Genomic DNA, 20,613 nt, shown 5'->3' with positions numbered 1-20,613 from the left:
ATATTTCAGAAAACCAGAAAAAAACTATGGTTGATGAAAATTAATAACCAAAAATATAATGCAAATAAAAAGGACTGAATGAACAACTTGGAAGTGTGTTCAGCAATAGTGAGATTGATCAGCTTCCTAAGCAGAAAATAAAGACCACAGCCACAAACCAGTGAAGAACTGATCATGACAATAACGGTATCCATTAGGCAAATGTCACCAAATATTCTATTTTATTTCCATATCTGCACTTTCTTCATGTCAACACTCAAGAATGACTAGGCTTGTTGTTCCTGTGGGCCTCTCCAAGAGTCAGTTTGCCCACTTCACAGTTTTGGTGAAAGTGCATTCCACATTTTATATCTGATCCTCCACAGGAAGCATACAAGCAGTATAGTTTAAGATCTTCAACTAGGGTTCTACCCTGCCTTTATGCCTCTAGTGATGGTATACACACTGCACTCATGATGTTGGCAGTTTCAAAGTTGAACAATTTTAGACGTTATAAAGTTTTCCTCAATATATGGAATAAAACTGGCTTCCTTATAAGACCTACCTTTAACCTTGGATTCACAATAACAGAAAAATCTGTCCCCCTTCCCCATGTGATGACTGTAAGACAGTTAGTTTGTTCGACATTTTTTCTCCTCTTCTTTTTTATGAGACAGGGTCTCGCTCTGTCGCCCAGGCTGGAGTACAGTGGCACGATCCTAGCTCACTGGAGCCTTTACCTCCTGGGCTCAAGGGATCCTTCCACCTCAGCCTTCTGAGTACTGAGTAGCTGGGACTGCAGGCGCATGCCATCATGCCTGGCTAATTTTTGTACTTTTTGTAGAGACAGGGTTTCACCATGTTGCCCAGGCTGGTGTGGAACTCCTGAATTTTTTTTTTCTCCTTTTCTTTTTTTTTTTTTTTTTTGACGGAGTCTCGCTCTATCGCCCAGGCTGGAGTGCAGTGGCGCGATCTCGGCTCACTGCAAGCTCCGCCTCCTGGGTTCACGCCATTCTGCCTCCCTTCGAGTAGCTGGGATTACAGGCGCCCGCCAACACGCCCGGATAATTTTTTGTATTTTTAGTAGAGACAGGGTTTCACCGTGTTAGCCAGGGTGGTCTTGATCTCCTGGCCTCATGATCCACCCACCTCGGCCTCCCAAAGTGCTGGGATTACAGCACTTTATTTCTTTATTTATAGGTGAGAATAATTCTTTCCTAAAATGAACACATCATTACTTGAAAGTGTTAATGCTCTCGGTATTAATATATCTGAACATTTCCTAAGATTATGTTTTGAATTATTGGTTAGCATAAACCTATTTTGTTTAGATTTGTCCTATGACTTTTACTTTTATGATTTCCTTGATAGTTTTGATCCTGCAGAGTCAATGACACTGTTAATTGTTAGGAAAAGCAACATAGTGATAACCTTCAGCTCTGTATTCTAATCCTAATGTCTTAATCAATTCTAAGACCAGGAAAAACTATAACTTGTAAGTCATACTTCATTTACAGGCTAAAAAATATGGATTATAACACCTGATGTGCAGAATATGTGAGTATAAAAATATTTGCAAAGTGTACTATATCAGTATTTTTCATCAATTTTTAGAAATTCTCTGTAAACATGAAAATAGGAATTTTGAAATAATAAAGATTGTGACCGATTGATCAGCAACAGTAATTTCTTTTCTACAAGTAGCAACAGTATTTTTATATAGAATATTCTTAAGCCAGAGCTATCCTAAGATACTTGTGAATTTCCAAATATCATTATAGAATTTCTCTCATAAAATACATAGAAGCAGCAAATAGAAAATAGCACAGCCATTTTCAGGTGGAGATGCTGAGCGGACTATATCTCGTAAAGGATCACTTCAACAGAACTCTGCGATGATAAAAACGTTCTATTTTTATGCTGCCCAGTAAGGTAGCACAGAATAAGATAAGCATTCACATAGCTACTGAGCACTTGAAATGTGGCTAGTGTATTGAGAAATTTAATTTTTAATTAATTTACATTTAAATAGCCACATGTAACCATATGAGATAGCACAGTTTTTAGCCTCATGCCCTCTCCATATATATTTTTCTTCCCTTTTTACTTAACACAGTGGTTCCCAACCAGTGGCAGTTTTGCCCACTAGGTGACATATGTCAATTCCATATCTGGAGCCATTTTTGGCTGTCACAACTGGTGGATGCTGCTAAACATCCCACAATGCACAGGAGAGTCTCCCACAACAGAGAATTATCCACTCAAAAATATGAATAATGCTGAGGTTAAGAAACTGTGATATATTAAAACATCTTCAAATGAAATGAAAAGTACTTTGAAAATAATTATGAATGGCTATATAACATTCTAACGTTAGCTGGTCTGCTCATTACATAAAATAATCTCTAACCACTGTTGGATAATTCCATCCTGATTGCTACTGTTTTCCCTGTTCACAGTATTTTAGTGAGTATGCCATCTCGCCTGATTTTCAGTCATAGTGGCCTCTGTAAATATAACAACATGACCGAAACTGGTAAATTTACTTCAGTAATAGGGGTAAGTATGCATAAACCCTTAACAGTTAGTTTTGTAAACATGAACAATTTTATAACAAAAATTTTTATCTTTAACCTCTCATTTACCTCAAAAGTTGTATGAAAGGATTAGTTTAGTGCAAATGTGTAATCAGTGACATAAAAATAAGTTCATGTTGTTATGAATCAACAGTAACCTTTTTCCATGAAATGATCAAAACAATAACATCTTTTAAGATATTTAAAATACCCATTTATGCCACTATTGTTGTAATGTACCATTTATTTGAACAGTTTCATCTATACTGAAAGTACAGAATATAAAAATCTCCATCCTAAAAGGGTTTAAAATATAGTGGAAAAAGAAATAGCTAACAGAGCAGCAGTAACAAAAAATGGACAAAAGCAAATTGTTTTTGAAATGCAGGCTAATAAAGGAATCTTGTTGGAAGTTCTAGCCCATGCAGTGAAAACAAGACCCAATAGTTTAGAATGTGTTTTCTTTCTTAATGAAAGAAGACAGAAAAGATGACCTCTTACAGGGCATTTCCTACATATATTTTTAAAATGTCAACCTTTTAATTTCTTGAAAACATCATTGTTCCTATTTACCTGATTTCTCATTGTCTAATAGCAATGTAAGTATCATATTCTTAGATACAACTCATGAACATGTAAGCTATTCACAATGGATCTCATAAAAAATGGTAAAGACAAAATCTACCTTAACCTAATTGAAAGAAAATATTTTAGCTATCATTGAGATTTTACAACCAGTTAAAAAATTTAAAGCACATATAAAGGAAGAAAAATATCACTCATATAATTGTGACTGCCTTCAAACTTCCATAGGATTTAAAAATGAGGATGTTTTTCATTAATCCTATCATAAACTTAACAAACATATACCCTAACAAATGGTACATTCTCTTGCTATATTATAGCAAAGATGAATATAAAAATGACATTCATCAGGGCGCAGTGGCTCATGCTAGTAATCCCAGCACTTGAGGAGGCCAAGGCAGGTGGATCACCTGAGGTCAGGAGTTGAAGACCAGCCTGGCCAACATAGTGAAACCCTGTCTCTACTAAAAATACAGAAATTAGCAGGGCATGGTGGTGGCCACCTGTAATCCCAGCTACTCGGGAGGCTGAGGTAGGAGAATTGCTTGAACCCAGGAGGTGGAGGTTGCATTGAGCCGAGATTGCGCCATTGCACTCCAGCCTGGGCAACAAGAGCAAAACTCCTCAGTCTCAAAAAAAAAAAAAAAAAGAATCACATTCATGGCCAGGGCAGTGGCTCACAGCTGTAATCCCAGCACTTTGGGAGGCCAAGGTGGTAGGAATGCTTGAGGCCAGGAGTTGGAGACCAGCCTGGGCAATATGGCAAGACCCCCATCTCTACAAAAGTAAAATAAAAAAATTAGCTGGGTGTGGTAGTGCATGCCTCTAGTCCTGGCTACCTGGGAGGCTGAGGTAGGAGGATTGCTTGAGCTCAGGAGTTTGAGGCTCCAGTGAACCAGGATCATGTCACTGCACTGTACTCCAGCCTGGATGACAGAGTGAAACCCTGTCTCTAAAATAAATAAATAAATTAAATAAATAAAAGAATGACATTCACTTCCAGTCATATTATTCTGTTTTCTTTCCTATATTTGTTAAGGTATGCAATCCTACTTCCCTATCTATCTCCAAAACAATTTTAGCTAGGTTACCAAGGTTTAAAGAGATTGTTTTTAGTAACAGTACAAATGCAGAGCCTTTTCTCTTTTCCCTATCTGGAATAAGTGTGTCTGGAAAGAGGCTCATTAGTGAAAAAAACTTTATTCAATGCTGAGATCCTTTCAGTCTCTCTTTCCAAATAATTCATTCACTGCAGCTTTCATGAGAAAAATTAATTGTGAAATAAGCTCTGGAGGAGGGAAAAAAAGGCAGTCCCCAAATTCATGAGGCATAATATTTACTATCAATAGTTCTGTGATTTATAGTTCACATTCATTTTTTTCATTCTCTTACTGCGGAAAATATTTATTGAGCTTCTTTTGTGTGCAATGAACATATTAGAGAAAAGACTTCTCTCATGGAGACTAGTTGGAGAGGACAGATGATAGATTAAAGAAGTGAAGTACCAAATACTACAGACAACGGAGCGGGGAAGGAAAGCAGGAGTGCTGGGGTCACTGAGAAAGTGAACACCTGAAGGAAGCGAGGGAATGAGGCAGGAGGGTATCTGTGGGAAGTGCACTGAGGCAGGGGCCATCAAGTGCCCAGGCTCTCAGGTCTTACCTGGAGATCACAGATCTCCACTGTGTTGGAGATCACTGTGGCTGGAGTTATAATGGCAGCGGGCAGGTAGAGACAAAGGTTTGAGATGGAAAAAAGTCCAGATCATGTCCTGTTTGTAGACCATCATAAGGACCTGGCTTTCCTGAGTGAGGCAGGAAGTCATCTGAGGGTTGTGAGCAGACGAGTCACATGACTTGACTTGGGTTTCAACAGGACTATTTTGGCTGCTGTTGAGGAGGGACAAGGGCAGACACAGGACACTATGCCACTACAACACACTTCAGAGATGATGCTAGCTTGGACTAGAATGGTATATGTAAAGGTGCTGAGTACAGGATGTATTTTGAAAGCAGAGTCAACAAGATTTGCGGATTCAATGTAGGGAACTAGAGAGAGGAATCAAGGATGGTATGATCCCAAGGTCTTTGGCCTGAGCTGCTAGTAGGTGGAGCTGGCATTACCAGAGTGGGGGAAAGCTGCCAGAGGAGCCAGATGGGGAAGGAAGCTCAAGAGCCTAGTTTTGGATGTCTTAAGTTCAGTCTGACTTTCAGATGTTTCCATGTGGAGCAAAGAACGCAGCTGAAAATATGATCACAGAGTTCAGCAGAGAGATCTGGGTTGGAGATGTAAATTAATGGGAATCCTTAAAGGACTACAAATAGAAAAGAGAAAATGGTCTAAGGACTGATCCCCATGACATGCCAACTTTAACAACTTTAAGAAGTCAAGGAACATGGAGAAATGTGCCAGGTAGGCTGAGAAGGGAGTGGCCGTTGAGTTACAAAAACAAAAAAAAAAAACAAAAAAAAGCAAGGTTTCTTGGAAACCAAGTGAAGAAAATACTTTAAGGAGAAAGTGAGCAATTGTATCAAAAGCTGCTGATAAGTCAGATGAGGATCAAACAGTTTGGCCAAGTGGCGGTCACTATTGATCTGAGAAGGGCAATTTCAGTGGAGTGGAAGGAGAGAAAAGTCTAAACAAACGTATAGGTTCCAGAGTACCCTGAAGGAAAGAAAGTGAAGATGGTGTATAGACTATCCTTTTTTTAAAAAAATTATTTTTCTTTTTTTTTTGAGACAAGTTCTCACTCTGTTGCCCAGGCTGGAGTGCAGTGGCATGCTCATGGCTCACTGCAGCCTCAACATCCCAAGCTCAAGTGATTCTCCCACTTCAGCATCCACAGTAGCCGGGATTACAGGCATGTACCACCACGCCCAGCTAATTTTTTTGTTTTTTGTATTTTTTGTAGAGATGGGGTTTCACCAGGTTGCCTGGATTGGTCTCGAACTCCTGAGCTGAGGTAATCTGTACGCATCAGCCTCCCAAAGTGTTGGGATTACAAGCAAGAGCCACTGTGCCCGGCTTGGACTATTCTTCTGAGGAATTTTTGCTCTAAAGAGACAGAGGGAAATGGGGTGATAAGATGAAAAGTATAGTAGATTAAAAGAGTTTTTTTTTTAAGATGGGAGAAGTAATAGCATGTTGGTATGCTATCGAGAAAGATCTAGTAGAGAAGAAAAAAGAGATGAAGCTGAAAAGAAGGGGGAAAACTGCTGAAGTATGGTTTTTAAGGTGTATAATTTAGCCTTTGAAGACATCCATTATAGCACCCAATATAAATGAAGAGAATCAGAGAAAAATAATTGCGGGTTTTAAGAGTACTGCCAGACAATTAAACTAAGGTAAAACAAAAATGTATTATCATTGTAAAAAAGGGAAATATCGATATATAGAATTGAAAAGAAGTCTCCAAATTAATCCACTTCTACATAGGAAAGTAGTACTTATCAAATATCTGTAGTATCTAATTTTACATTTAGAAATGATAAAGAAATCACAAAATAAAAAACAAACAAGGCGAACTATATTAAAACTATAAACTCTCTATGCAACCAAGAATAAAATATCTAAAAGAAAACTGAAATTAGATTGAGAAACACATTTGCATGAAATATCACATAAGGTTAATTCCTTTATTGTGTAAAAAGCTCAGACAAAACAAGTAAATTATCAAATAACCAAGAGATAAATGGGCAAAGTATATACATACTGTAAGCACAATATATATAATTAATAAAAATCTGGACAAGCATTCAACTGTGCTGATAAATAAAATACAAAAGAAAACAATGAGATATGTTATATTTATTGGTAAAGTATTAAAAAATTAAAACTTCCGATTCTGGCTACATTGTGATAAAGAAAGTACTCATACATTGCTGCTAGCATGTAAAATATTAATATTCTTTTGGAAAGCAATTTGGCAATTCATATCAATGATCATAAAAATATTCAGTGTTTGACTCAGAAATATTCCTCTTGTATTTTTATCCCAAAGAAGTATGTACTTCAAAAGAAGTATATATAATGTCCATTATAGCATTATAATTGCATTCCAGCATTACTTATAATAATGAAATATTTAAAATTATCTAAATGTAAAATTAAATACAAATAGATGAATGGCTAAGAAAATAATACTGGCCTGATCAAACAGAAGATACTAAATAGGATTTCAGAGCAACATAGAAGATGCTTATAAGATTTCAGAGCAACATAGAAGATGCTTACAATATAATAAAGAATAGTATAACATTTTTACTATACTCTAATTAAAATTATGTTACCTACACACAAAGTGATTCAAACAAAAAATGTATATTGAAGATACTTCAAACATTCAGCATGCTGGGATTTTAGAAGAGCATGTTTTTCCTTTTTCTGATAACTACTACTAGCATTTACTGAATGCTTCCTATGTGCCAGATGCTGGACTATGGACATTACATATAGTAATGTATTTAATCCCATGGGGTAGGTTATGACGCATAAATGGCAGAGTTAATAGTTGAATTTGGCAATCTGGCTTTTATCTTGATCTTAATCACAATGCTAGATCATAAAAACAAATTAAGAAAAGTTAGGGAAAAAAATGGAATTTCCCTCAACTTATGAGAGTCATGTTTCAAAAGGTGAGGTGTGGATATCATATATGAATGGAACATCATTGGTAATCTCAAACTACTATCCCTTAAAAATTGGTAACTACTCATGCCTGTAATCCCAGCACTTTGGGAGGCTGAGGTGGGAGGATCACCTGAGGTCAGGAGTTCAAGTCCAGCCTGGCCAACGTGGTGAAACCCCGTCTCTACTAAAAATACAAAAATTAGCTGGGCATGGTGGCACATGTCTGTAATCCCAGCCACTTGGGAGGCTGAGGCAGGAGAACTGCTTGAACCCGGGAGGCGGAAATTGCAGTAAGCCAAGATCGTGCCACTGCACTCTAGCCTGTACACCAAGAGAAAAACTCCGTCTCAAAAAAAAAAAAAAAAAAAGTAACTAATCTGTCAATCTTGCCTGTGATGTTAAAGCAAGCTGAGATTGAACAGACTGTAAGTAATGGAAAAATACTTTCATATCATCACAGAATGCTAAGGCTGGACAAAAGAGCTTGGCGGTTATCAGGTCCCTTTGCCTCTTCTAAGAAATAGAACCAAGGTCTATAATCAGCAAGAGACTGCCTCAGGGTCATTCAGCTGGTTAAGGTAACCAAAGCCAGTTCTGAATTCCAAGTTTCTTGATAACAATCCAGTGATATTTCTTCCTACACCATTTTACTCACTTCCCTCATAAAAAAGCTATCTATATATCTATTACGTTTTAAGTGCACACTCAATGCCAAGCACCACACTTCCACGTTTTAGTTAAACTAATTTAATCTTTACAACAGTCTTTTTTTTTTTTTTTGAGACAGAGTCTTGCTCTGTTGCCCAGGCTGGAGTGCAGTGGCACGATCTCAGCTCACTGCAACCTTTGCCTCCAGGGTTCAAGTGATTCCAGTGCCTCAGCTTCCCTAGTAGCCAGGACTACAGGTGTGCGCCATCACGCCCGGCTAATTTTCTTTACAACAGTCTCGTGTGGTATTTATTATAATGACTTAAAGGCAAGAAGACTGAAGCTCAGAAGGGTTTAGTATGCTGCCCAAGACCACACAGCTGTAAACAGTGGTATCCAGGGCCAGGTGCGGTGGCTCATGGCTGTAATTCTAGCACTTAGCGAGGAAGGTGGGCGGATCACTTGAGGCTAGGAGTTCAAGGCCAGCCTGGCCAATATGGTGAAACCCTGTCTCTACTAAAAATACAAAAAAATTAGCCGGGTGTGGTGGCGTGCACCTGTAGTCCCAGCTACTTGGGAGGTTGAGTCATGAGACATGAGAATTGCTTGAATTGGGAGGTGGAGGTTGCAGTAAGTTGAGATCATACCACCGCACTCCAGCATGGGCGACAGAGAGAGACTCTGTCTCAAAAAAGAAAAAAAAAAAAAAAAAGAGTGGTGTCCAGGGCTAATTTCTCTGGTGTTAAAGTGCAGGATCTTGGGACAAAGTGCTTCTACATACAGGGTGCTTTGGTTATGGAGGTTCCCTGCCCATGCTACCAGAGGTTCATGTTGAGAGAAGGGTCTGATCTTGCTCAGGAGGAGGTGGTTGTCTCAGTAGGTTAGAAAGAATCAAGTAAATTCTACCTCCTGGTGTGAAAAAGGTTTCCAAGTTTGTGTAGATCCTGTGATTGCTCTTTCATGTTTAGAGAGAGAAACTGAGTAAAGAGGAAAAATAGAATGATGTTTATATTCTCTACAAGTGTGCTTTCTAATGTGCTAATGTGTTCACGGCTCACAAAATAACAGTTCCTGACACTTGAGAAATACATTTCTTTTCATGACATTTTCTTCCTCACATTATTGCTCCCTGTCATTAGCCTCAAACCTTACATTCTGTAGCTCAAGTACTTTAACTGGAGAGAGGCTTTAATCCCCTCTCTCCAGTTAGGGAGCCTCCTAAGGAGTCTCCTTGTCTTCCAGGTCTCCATTGCCAATCATTTCACAGAAGGGCAGAGAATCTTCCAAAGCAAAGCTGTTGCTGCCTTATAACATTTACCCCTTCTTTCTTGAAAACAGGCCCCAGGCTACCTTTCCAGCTTGCTTTTTCCCCACCTGAGTCCCTCACGCCCACTGTAACTAATCTGGGCTTTTCCTCCTCTGGGCTTTGGCTCACGCCGGTCCCTGTATCTGGAATCCTTTCCTTTTTCATCTTTGGCTGCCTAGATTCTGTCCATTCTTTTTTGTTTTTTTTTTTTTGAGGCACAGTCTCACTCTTTGGCCCAGGCTGGAGTGCAGTGGCACGATCACGGCTCACTGCAGCCTTGACCTCCTGAATTTGAGCGATCCTCCTACCTCAGTCCCTGAGTAGCTGGGATTACAGGTGTGAGCTACTGTGACTAGCTAATTAAATTTTTCTTTTTTTGTGGAGACAAGGTCTCGCTATGTTGCCCAGGCTGGTCTCTAACTCTTGCGATCAAACAATCTTCCCTCCTTGGCCTCCCAAAGTGCTAGGATTACAGGTGTGAGCCACTCTACTGGGCCTATTCTTTAAGGCCCATCTGAAACGTAATCTCCCTTGCCTTTTCTGATTCTCCAACCAGATATCCCTTCCTTGTCCAACACTGGGTATTAGAGTGGGTGTAACTTTTACAAGAGTTGACATTTGGACCTGTACTGCAGATATCTGTGCACCCAAACTGTCAATTCCCATGATCAACTACGTGTTACTGACCTTTGTGTTATAGGAAGCACCTAGAACAGACATTCATATTCATTGGCAATTATGAAAAACAAAAGTCTAAAAGTGCTTCACAATTTTCTGTCAGCTGAAGAACTGGTCAAAGAAATCCAGAGGCTTTTTTTTTTTTTTTTTTTTGTAAAGTACAGCTTCTTAATAGGGCACTTGATTTTCTAGGTGTGGACACAACAGTTGATAGACATCTACTAGGTCAAGAAAGGTATGCCTGAATTAGATAAATGACAGACTCAAAAGAGAGGCCAGGAAAAGGCTGAAAAACAATCTGAAGGCATCTGTGGTATCCTTTTGTTTGTATCTTGATTTTTAGTTTCGTACAGGGGAACACAGGAAGCTCTGAGGCTTTAAAACTAGAAACTTTGCGATTTAATCAAATGAAAAATTTTGAATGCTGTGCTGCAAATCTGATTAAATAGGGCTAGTAATTCACTTCCAAACAAAATAAACCCCAAACTCAGAAAATCTAGCTCCTTTTAACAAAAAGTCTGGTAATGTTATTTTTCCTAAATTCTAAAGCTTATCAGAGAAGCCTGCCCCCTCACATAAACATTTTTTCATATACCTTTATGAAACCTTCTGAGATAACACTACTACAGAGGTGAATAATGAATTCATAGGCCCTAGCTGTAACTACGTCATTGTTTACTTGGTGACTTTTTTTTTAATCGGGGAGAGGGGTAAAATGGAGATGAGAGAAAATCAGTTTAAGCTGTATTCAAATACATTTACACGATTAACACCACCAACTCAAGGAATTTCTTTTTCTTACAGACCTGTAGCACTTGTTGGTAGGAGAACAATGAAATGAACTCATAATTTGAACAAAGGCAACAGGCACCTGCAGCCTTTCAATCACTTAGCAAATATTTCCGCCGAGACAGGGCCGAATTCCGGGATCTGGGCGAGCAGCCGGTGTCACCTTTCTCGGTAAGCTGCAAATCTTGGGAAAACTAGGACCCTTCCCAGGGATCCTGGGCTGGGAGCGGTCTCCGGTTTTTAGACAAATCTCTCCTCCTACCACACGTGACCGAATGGCAATCAGCCGCCAAGAGAGACACCGCAACGCATCAGCCGCGGGATACAAAGGCTCGGCACTGCCGTCGCATCCTCGGGAGGATCACGGAGCCTCCCGCGCTCGGCGTCTGCGGAGCCTGCGCAGGGAGCAGCTGCGAGGCGCGCCGCTCCCGGGCCCGCAGGGCGGTGCCGCGCTGCGCGGGGAGCAAGAGCGGGGAGCGCGCGCCGCCTGCCCTGAGCGCCTGCCCACCCAGCGCCGCCGGAGCAGGGGCGCCGCACCGCACGCAGCCGAGCAGCGCCACAGCCGCCGCCGCCGTCGCCGCAGCTAGGCCCTCGGCCGTCGCAGGGAGCTCCGCAGCGACGTGGACCAAGGTGAGGAAGCCGAGGGCTCCCCCAGACCCTCGGCAGGCCCGAGGCCGGGCTACCCCGTCCCCGCCCAGGCCCAGGCCCAGGCCTTCCCTTTCCTCTCGGCTCCTTCCCCTTCCCACAGCTCCCCTGGGCCTCGCGCCGGCTGCAGGGTGCAGTGAGAGGCACTTACACCACGGCTCTGGAGATCATCCAGGACACCATCTTCACGGGGGCTTGGGCCCCACGTCCGGGGCGGGTGGGCGCAGGGCGCTGCGGACCAGGCCGCCAACGGCAGGCCGCGCGCTTCGCCGGCTCCTCGCGCTCCCCGGGGCCGCGCTGGCGCCCTCGGGAGCCGGGCCCGGTGTGTGCGCGCGGCGGCCTGGGCTGCGCGGCGGTCGGTCCCCCGCCCGCCCCCGCCCGCCGGCCCGGCAGCCTAGCCGGCCAGCCCCGCCCCTGCGCTCCGCTGATAGGCGGCGGCGGCGGCGCGTTGGCCCGGGCCAGGGCCGGGGCCAGGCGGCCGGGCTCCAGGGCTGGGCTGGCGGGACCCTAGCCCGCGCTGGACGGCCTCGCTGCCGCGGCCTTGGCCCCCGCGCTCTAACCAACCTTACCCTCCTTAGCTCTTTGGGACGCCCACCTCGCGGCGAGAGTGGGGCAGGAGGCTGAGGAAGGGTACTGGAGGGTAGGGATTGGCAGTGCCTGGGTGAAAAGTGAGATATTCGCAGGAACTCGGTGTCCAATAAAACTCTCGACCAGGCCCTGGTTTTGGAGAGCCAAGACTTTGAGGTGTGCCTGGCCACATCCGGTATCCTCAGTGTTTACGGAGGCCCAGCACCAAAGGCGTCCTTATATTACCACATTTTAAAGGAAACGTCGAGAGGTTCTTGCACAGGCCTCCGTGTGTGCCACGAGTCTCGTGGTGCAATGCAGGGAGGGACGGAGGAGGATTTCATGTTTGCAGTAGTGGGTGCAGTGATACCACTGTTCTGGGCCTCTTAGGGCACCTTGTCATCAGAGCATCTGCAAAGACTGTTTACAGACACGAATCTCCATTATTTCCCTGAGGCCTGCCAGATGTTCAAAGTAAAGGCTGGGTCTAGGATTCCTGACCTGTCTTAAGATTTACAACTATATTACAGCTGTAAGATTTACAACTGTATTTTTTGGAGGTTGGGTTACTGCTTACACCTTGCTGTTCTTGCAAATATCATTTCAAGGGTAGACTTTTAAAACTGTTTTTTTTTTTTTTTGTGTGACAGTACCAAATTGAGAAAATGATCTTAAAGTTTAGATATTTCTATTTTTTCCAGTTAAGACGATAGTAAAAGATAATTCTAGTATTCAGATGGTGCGAAGAATAAAAGATGAAATGTAGGCTTGGAGCCTTTAATTAAAGTCCTAGAAAATATGATGGCTTTTGTGACCATACTGTAATTTTGTCTTCTTGTTCCTCAATTTCCCTGTGATAAAAAGGGGACAATAATACTGTAGTCTGTCTCTTGCCTTTCAAGGGTGATGTGAGGCACTGCTAAATAATATGTTTAGGAAATACTCTGACTTGCATGGAAGACAATCAAAGGACACAACAGATTATCCTAAATTATTTTCAGTTCTCGGTCAATAAATTGGGTAATATTTCATTATTTAAGAAACAAGCTCAGAAGCTACTTTCTACTCTTGGGTTAGGTTCTTTTGGCTTATTAATTCATGTCAAGACTTTTTATTTCAGGAATTTGAGTAATAATTTGCATTTACTCTGAATCTTTTATTTTTGGCCATTATTCAGCATTATTTGAGGATCAGGTGTGCTGCATAAGCACCAGTTTTTTGGCGAACTCTCTTGTTCAATAAAACTCAAATGAATTTGAATATCATTCAGATCCCTTCATGAAAGATCCTGAAATAGCTTTACAGCCTTTACTTTTACTACTTTCACCCCCAACTCCTAATGTACCCGTTCCCTACCTCTCTTCTCTCAGCCAACCTGTATTTTCATGCTCAGTGCTTTTGCCCAGATTTTGTTTTTCCCTTAACACTTTGCTCCCCATTCTGTACCTATCAGAACTCTCATTTTTCAGTGGCCTGTGCCATGAAGACATCCTTGGTTTTCCTCAGGGACAATTATTCCTAATTTTGTCTGTGCTCTCATAATTTATTACTTGAATTTCTATTTCTTATCTGTGTCATTCTGCCTCTACCATGTCTAATGTACTGAATGGTAAAATGTTTGAGAACAGGCATGGTGTATTAGATTTCTTTGTGTTTTCCAACTATCTTGCCTCAGATAGAGTAAACGTCCAATAAAAATTTGAATAATGTTTGTGAAATACAGTCACTCTTTAGGCATCAGATTTAAAAAATTTCAGCCACGTACATTGGAAGTCTCTTAAAAATGTCTTTCTTGTCTTTTTACTTTGGAGGTCATCATTGTGAATATTAATTATTTCAGCCAATCCTAGTACATTAATGCCTTCAGGGGTTGCTGAAGGCAACCTAGGTAGGATGGCTGGCTGCTCTCTGAAATGTCCCTAGACTGCTGTGCGTTAAGTTTCATTTTGTATGCTTATTATATCTTCTGCCTCTTCCACATTTAGATTACTTTTTGCTGCTTTCTTTCTATTTACCTGGAACAGTGCCTTTTTTCACATCTCAATAGGCCATGGGTTGGAAACCACCTACTATGTGCTATACACGTGTCATTGAGTCATTCTGACAACTTAAAAAGCCAGATAGCGTTTATTCCCTTTTGGTACCATGGAAAGTGAGGTTTAGAGAAGTTAACTCACATAGGGTGATCACATAGGTCATTGGTAACAGAACTGGAGATCTAATTCATGCTTCCCAAGCTTGTTTACATTATACTGGGATAGATAGCGGAACTGTGTTTAAGGCGGTGGGTCCAGCTTGGTGTTGCCCTCCAAGGGGAAACTGGAAGGCATTTTTTAGATTGTTGTAATGATTGGAGCTAACAACTTGCATTTGTTGAGTGAAGGCTAGAGAGGTGTGGGACAGTCCTGAACAAAGTGTCCCCATGTCTTGCATGATTTCAGAATATCTGCCTGACTTTCATGTAGTATTTGTAATTATCAAAGCCTGGAACCTCCATCTTGCATCATGATTTTAACTGAGACTGAATTTTAACTGAGTCTGTTTCCACATGCAACGGTTATGTGAATTGAAGGAAGATTGTTTTGTTCACAACTTGACCAAGAATTGTTTACAGTTTTGGAAAATTGTATCACAAGCAGCTCTGCATTCATAGATATATTCAGCTACTAGTTACTTAAGTTTTCTAGTGTAGTTTTGCCCCACGTCGAAATATATGTTATTATAAATCATTTTCATGTCTCTTTTCCACTCTTATTTAGGGTATATGGATTTGTTTGAAATTGTAGGAATATTGTTATTTTGTTTCAGGGTGGTAAAGCAGAAGTTGGAAAATATTTTATGGAAGGGGCACATTGAATCTGATGTGGTTGAGAACTGTTGATCTAAAGTAAGAGTAACTTCATCTGAGGAGAGTCTCTCATGAAAAGTGCCCAGATTTTAGTGGAGGGTGTTTATAATTTATCTGTATTGGACTGTGTCTCAGATACACAGAAATCTGCCAAATTTATTAGCAGATAGTTGAGATTTGCTAAGAAATAAGTGGCCATTATGCTGGGTGCGGTGGCTCATGCCTGTAATCCCAGCACTTTGGGAGGCCGACAAGGGCAGATCACTTGAGGCCAAGAGTTCGAGGCTAGCCTGGCCAATGTGGCAAGACCTCATCTCTACTAAAAATACAAAAATTAGCTGGGCATGATGGTGCACACCTGTAATCCCAGCTACTTGGCAGGCTGAGGCAGGAGAATCACCTGAACCTGGGAGGCGGAGGTTGCACTGAGCTGAGATTGCACCACTGCACTCCAGCTTGGGTGACAGAGTGAGACTCTGTCTCAAAAAAAAAAAAAAAAAAAAAATTGGCCATTAGATAAGTACTTCACTGTATAAGATAAGGTGCTAGGGGCACTGGGAGAAAAGGAAATATAGTACCTTCTGCCTAGAAGCTTTTATAGTGTGGTCTCTTGGAGTGCTTGAAATCATTTCTTATATAGAAGATATGATTTCTTCAAGTACTGAACTTAATTTTGATTTTATACATATATCACTAATATTCATACATTGTGCTATATAAAGCGCATCCTTCATTGTGTTCTGCAAAGACACTTTTCTTCTCTGAGGAAGGCAATGTATTTAGGGCAAAGGACATTCTCACAGGAGACCTAGTTCTACTACCTGTAATGGGATGTTTGGTAAATCACACTGTATGTTTCCTGTTGAATATGGGGATGATACTGTTATGAAGATCAAAAATAAGAGGCTTTAAAATCTAAGGGTAATTAGACTGTTAAAAGCATTGGTTTCTCTTTTAAATATTAGTTTTCCTAGGAGATATGTGGAATGTGCATCTTCTGCATGTTAAAAGAGTTCATTTATTAGCAGAGCAACAGAGACTAAGAAAGTACCTAGGGGAGCAGGTAGTGAGAGCAGAATTAGAGGGTACAAAGATAATGTCTGATCCCTGTAATTATTAATGAGAATGCTAATGAGACTGAATACTAGGTCACCTTCGCATTTCTATTAAGAGAGCATTTTCAGTGGCTAAAAAATATATTTATTTGGAGAAAGGCTAAAATTACTAAATGAGTCTGTCTTTCATAGTTGTTTAGAAAATAGGGGGAGAGAGAGGATCTTAAGAAGACTGACATAACAGAAGAAAGCTGTTCTTTTTCTGTCTGCTGCTAGATGGATACCTCTTTTCTCTCAGGCAATCTGCTTATGGAATTATGGTTACAACAGAGGTTCAGTTTGGCTTCAGAGATTAAATGATAATGAAATGATACTGAAAATACAATGATCAGATAGCAATAGAATAAAAAGATTAGGTTCTGATTAAGTATTCACTATAGGTATTGGTAGAAAAAGATGGTGACTAGCTGACAACACAAAAAGTAAAATACATCTGTGATGGCTGGATCTGGGAAGCACACACAGTAAGAAATTGACATTATCTGAGATTCTTATACATTTCCAGTAGTAGCCTTAACTATAACAATTAAGGATTTAGACAGAAGCTTTTGTTTTTCCTTCATGGTAAAATATGGTTTTGTGTTTGACCATGTTAAGTGGCAGAGAAACATCTAGTTTAAGACAATTGAGGTACTTTTACTATTTATTTAAAATAGAATAGATTAAATCAGGGTTTTCAGCTCAAGATAGACTTATGATTTCAGGTATTCAGGTGCATATGGGGTTGTGGTATAATTTGCCAAATCTGAAATATTTGATAATGACATCATGTCTAGTAAGCAGAATTTCAACAGATTTCTGTTGATGTTTTGAGTGATAATTCAAAGCACGTGGAATAAATTTAAAAGGGAACAGTGAAAAATTAGTCTTTTTTTCTTCCCTGTTTCCAGCTACTCAGTTCATTTCACAGGCAGTCTCTGTTCCCAGGTTTTTGTTGTTTTTTTTTCTCAAAGTCCAGAAACATACCCAATTATTAATAGATATTTAGTCTAAGATAAAGACAGCATTTTATGGTTTTTGGAACACGATGGAATTATTCAGTAAACGATGTGACAACCAGCCAGCCATTTAATAAAAACTGAAGAAAAAAAATTCTGATAGGTAGGAAATGGAAAAACTGAAAGTACCATAAAAGTACAAAAAAAATAGATAAAGGTATTATATTCTTCATAGCAGGAGGACCTTTCTGTCATAAAATCAGAAACCATAATCATAGATTTGAGTGTACAAGAATTGAAACTCCTGTGCCTCCAAAACCAATATAAACAAGATTAAAAGACAGATGACAAACTAGGAAAAAATTTGTAAAACCTGACAGAGGGTTTTTTGTCTGATTTTTGGGTATATATCTTCATATACAAAGCACTCTTAAAAACTATTAAGAAGTAATCTCTGAAGACTTCCAATTTCCAGTGTAGCATGTAAGGAGCTCAGTAATTGCCACTTGGTCCTGACAACAAATAAATAACTGAACAAAATGAAGAATAGACAACACTTCTTAGATTCCTCAGATAAGTGAAGTCACAGGGCAAACCACATCCTCCAAAACTGGAGAGACAGACAGCTGGATACAGAGAATCACAACTACTGAAGCAGAAACCGAGGATCAGAAACCCCTGAGGGAACCAGTACCCGGGTAGGAAAACCTGAGCTGTAATTGAGGAGTTGCTGGAGGCTCAGTGTGGACAAGTCTGAGACCTAAAAGCTCCAGGGAGAGCCAGTCCTAAGGAAGCCCCCATAGTTTTGTGAGATTTACTTCCTGGAGCTCTACCAGGTCCTCACAGTAAATATTTGAGAAAAATCCTCTTACGCTGTCAGCTGGAGAAGGGAGAAGTGAAACATTTTGAAATACACCAAGGTATTCTGTTCTTAACAAGGCCTGCCCTCAGGAGAAATTATTTCTCTTAGAACCAAACCTAACTGGGGAATGGGAAAAATGCAGCTCCAGTCAACTCTAGCCCTCCACATAGAGAAAAGGAAATTCCTACCTCCACCTCCCTCTAGACTTCCAGTTGGGGGAAGGGAAATAACTTCAGCCCTCTCCAGCCACTCTGTTCCATTTGAAGGGAGGAAAACACCTGAGAAATGCTGGTGGAAGGTCACAGTCTAGAGGCACGGGCTCACCAGAGGACTGAGACCTAATCCTAGGCCTATAGAATGCTTCTCCTCCCCCATCACCCTAGTACTGCATTACAAAACACCTGTTTACTGTAGGCTTTTTTTAAAAAAAAAAAACTTAGTATTATTATGTCCACCTTTAACAAAAAATTACAGGCATACTAAAAGGCAAAAACTGTAGTTTGAGGAGACCAAACCAAACATCAGAACCATAGCTAAATATGGCAGGAATGTTGGAAATACCAGACCAGAAATTTTTTTACGTATTTTTACTTTTTTTAAAAACTTTTATTTTAGATTCTGGGGTACATGTGTGTGGTCTGTTACCTAGGTATGTTGCATGATGCTGAGGTTTGGGGTCTGAATGGTCCCATCACCCAGGTACTGACCTTAGTATCCCACAGTTTTTCATCCCTTCCACCCCCTCCCTCCCTCCTCTAGTAGTCTCCAGTGTCTATTGTTGCCATCATTATGTCAGTGAGTACCCAGTGTTTAGCTCCCACTTATAAGTTAGGGCATGCAGTATTTGGTTTTCTGTTCCTACCTTAATTTGCTTAGGATAATGACCTCCAACTCCATCCATGTTGCTGCAAAAGGACATGATTTCATTCTTTGTTATGTCTGCATAGTATTCCATGGTGTGTGTGTGTACCACATTTTCTTTATCCAATCCCGTTGATGGGCACCTAGGTTAATTCCATGTGTTTGCTATTGTGAATAGTGCTGTGATGAATATGTGAGTGCATGTGTCTTTTTGGTACAACGGTTTTTCTTTTGGTTGTATACCTGGTAATGGGATTGCTGGGTCGAGTGGTAGTTCTTTTAAAGTTCTTTCAGAAATGTCCAGACTGCTTTCCACAGTGGCTGAAGTAATTTACATTCCCATCAATAATGTATAAAGGTTTCCTTTTCTCTGTAGCCTTGCCAACATCTGTTGTTTTTTGACTTTTTAGTAATAGCCACTCTGACTGATGTGAGATGATAACTCATTGGGATTTTGATTTGCATTTCTCTGATAATTAGTGATGTTGAGCCTCTTTTTTCATATGTTTGTTGGCTGCTTGTATGTCTTCTTTTGAGAAGTGTCTGTTCATGTGTTTTTGCCCATTTTTAAATGGGGTTATTTTATTTTATTTTATTTTATCTTTTGAGCTAGAGTCTTGCCCTGCCGCCCAGGCTGGAGTGCAGTGGCGCGATCTCGGCTCACTGCACGCTCCACCTCTTGGGTTCACACCATTCTCCTGCCTCAGCCTCCGGAGAAGCTGGGACTACAGGCTCCCGCCAACACGCCCGGCTAATTTTTTTGTATTTTTAGTAGAGACGGGGTTTCCCTGTGTTAGCCAGGATGGTCTCCATCTCCTGACCTCATGATCCGCCTGTCTCGGCCTCCCAAAGTGCTGGGATTACAGGCATGAGCCACCGTGCCCGGCCTAAATGGGGCTATTTTTTTGCTTCAGTTGTTTAAGTTCATTATCAATTCTGGATATGAAACCTTTGTCAGATACATGGTTTGTGAATACTTTCTCCCATTCTGTAGGTTGTCTGTTTTCTAACTTGATAGTTTCTTCTGCTATACAAAAGCTCTTTAGTTTAATTAGATCTCAATTGTCAATTTTTGTTTTTGTTGCAGTTGCTTTTGAGGACTTAGTCATAGAGTCTTTCCCAAGGTGCCAGTGCCCAGAGTGGTGTTTCCTAGGTTTTCTTCTAGGATTCTTATAGTTTGAGGTCTTACATTGAAGTCTTAAATCCATCTTGAGTTAATTTTTGTATATGGTAAAGGGTAGGCATCCAGTTTCATTCTCCTGCAAATGGCTTGGCAGCTATCCCAGCACCATTTATTGAATAGGGAATCCTTTCCCCATTGCTTATTTTTGTTGACTTTGCCAAAGATTAGATGGCTGTAGGTATGTGGCTTTATTTCTAGGCTATGAATTAAAAAAAATATAGGATTAACATGCAAAAGGCTTTAAAGGAAAAAGTAGACAATATGCAAGAACAGATGGATAATGTAAGCAGAGAGATGGAAATTTTAAGAAAGAATAAAAAATAGTAAAAAATATTGTAACAAATGAAGAATTTAATTGATAGGCTCATTAGTATACTGGACTTTTAAAAATCTCTGAGCTTGAG

General features: G+C 40.6%; 2 protein-coding genes across 6 annotated transcripts in view; one reads left to right on the top strand and one right to left on the bottom strand.

Annotated features, from left to right (window-relative positions):
• The window catches only part of REEP3 (receptor accessory protein 3), a 105,302-nt gene extending 93,106 nt beyond the window's left edge, over positions 1–12,196 (bottom strand). The window contains exon 1 of the mRNA XM_034930655.3: positions 11,987–12,196. Within this exon, the coding sequence (XP_034786546.1) occupies positions 11,987–12,018 (32 nt within the window). The 5' untranslated portion in view covers positions 12,019–12,196. The remainder of the gene's footprint in view (positions 1–11,986) is intronic.
• JMJD1C (jumonji domain containing 1C) overlaps positions 8,951–20,613 on the top strand; it is a 357,142-nt gene continuing 345,479 nt past the window's right edge. For 3 of the 5 annotated variants that reach the window (XM_063607434.1, XM_063607432.1, XM_034930651.3), the window contains exon 1: positions 11,466–11,820. The gene's annotated coding sequence lies outside the window, so the exon portion shown is untranslated. Of the gene's footprint in view, positions 11,821–20,613 lie in introns of all 5 variants that reach the window. The other 2 variants (XM_034930652.3, XM_063607433.1) reach the window with 2 other exon arrangements.

The sequence above is a fragment of the Pan paniscus genome, chromosome 8 (genome assembly GCF_029289425.2).
Source record: "Pan paniscus chromosome 8, NHGRI_mPanPan1-v2.0_pri, whole genome shotgun sequence".
Classification (NCBI taxonomy): domain Eukaryota; kingdom Metazoa; phylum Chordata; class Mammalia; order Primates; family Hominidae; genus Pan; species Pan paniscus.
Note: the sequence above shows the minus strand (reverse complement) of the source record. Positions and strands in the feature narration are given on the sequence as shown.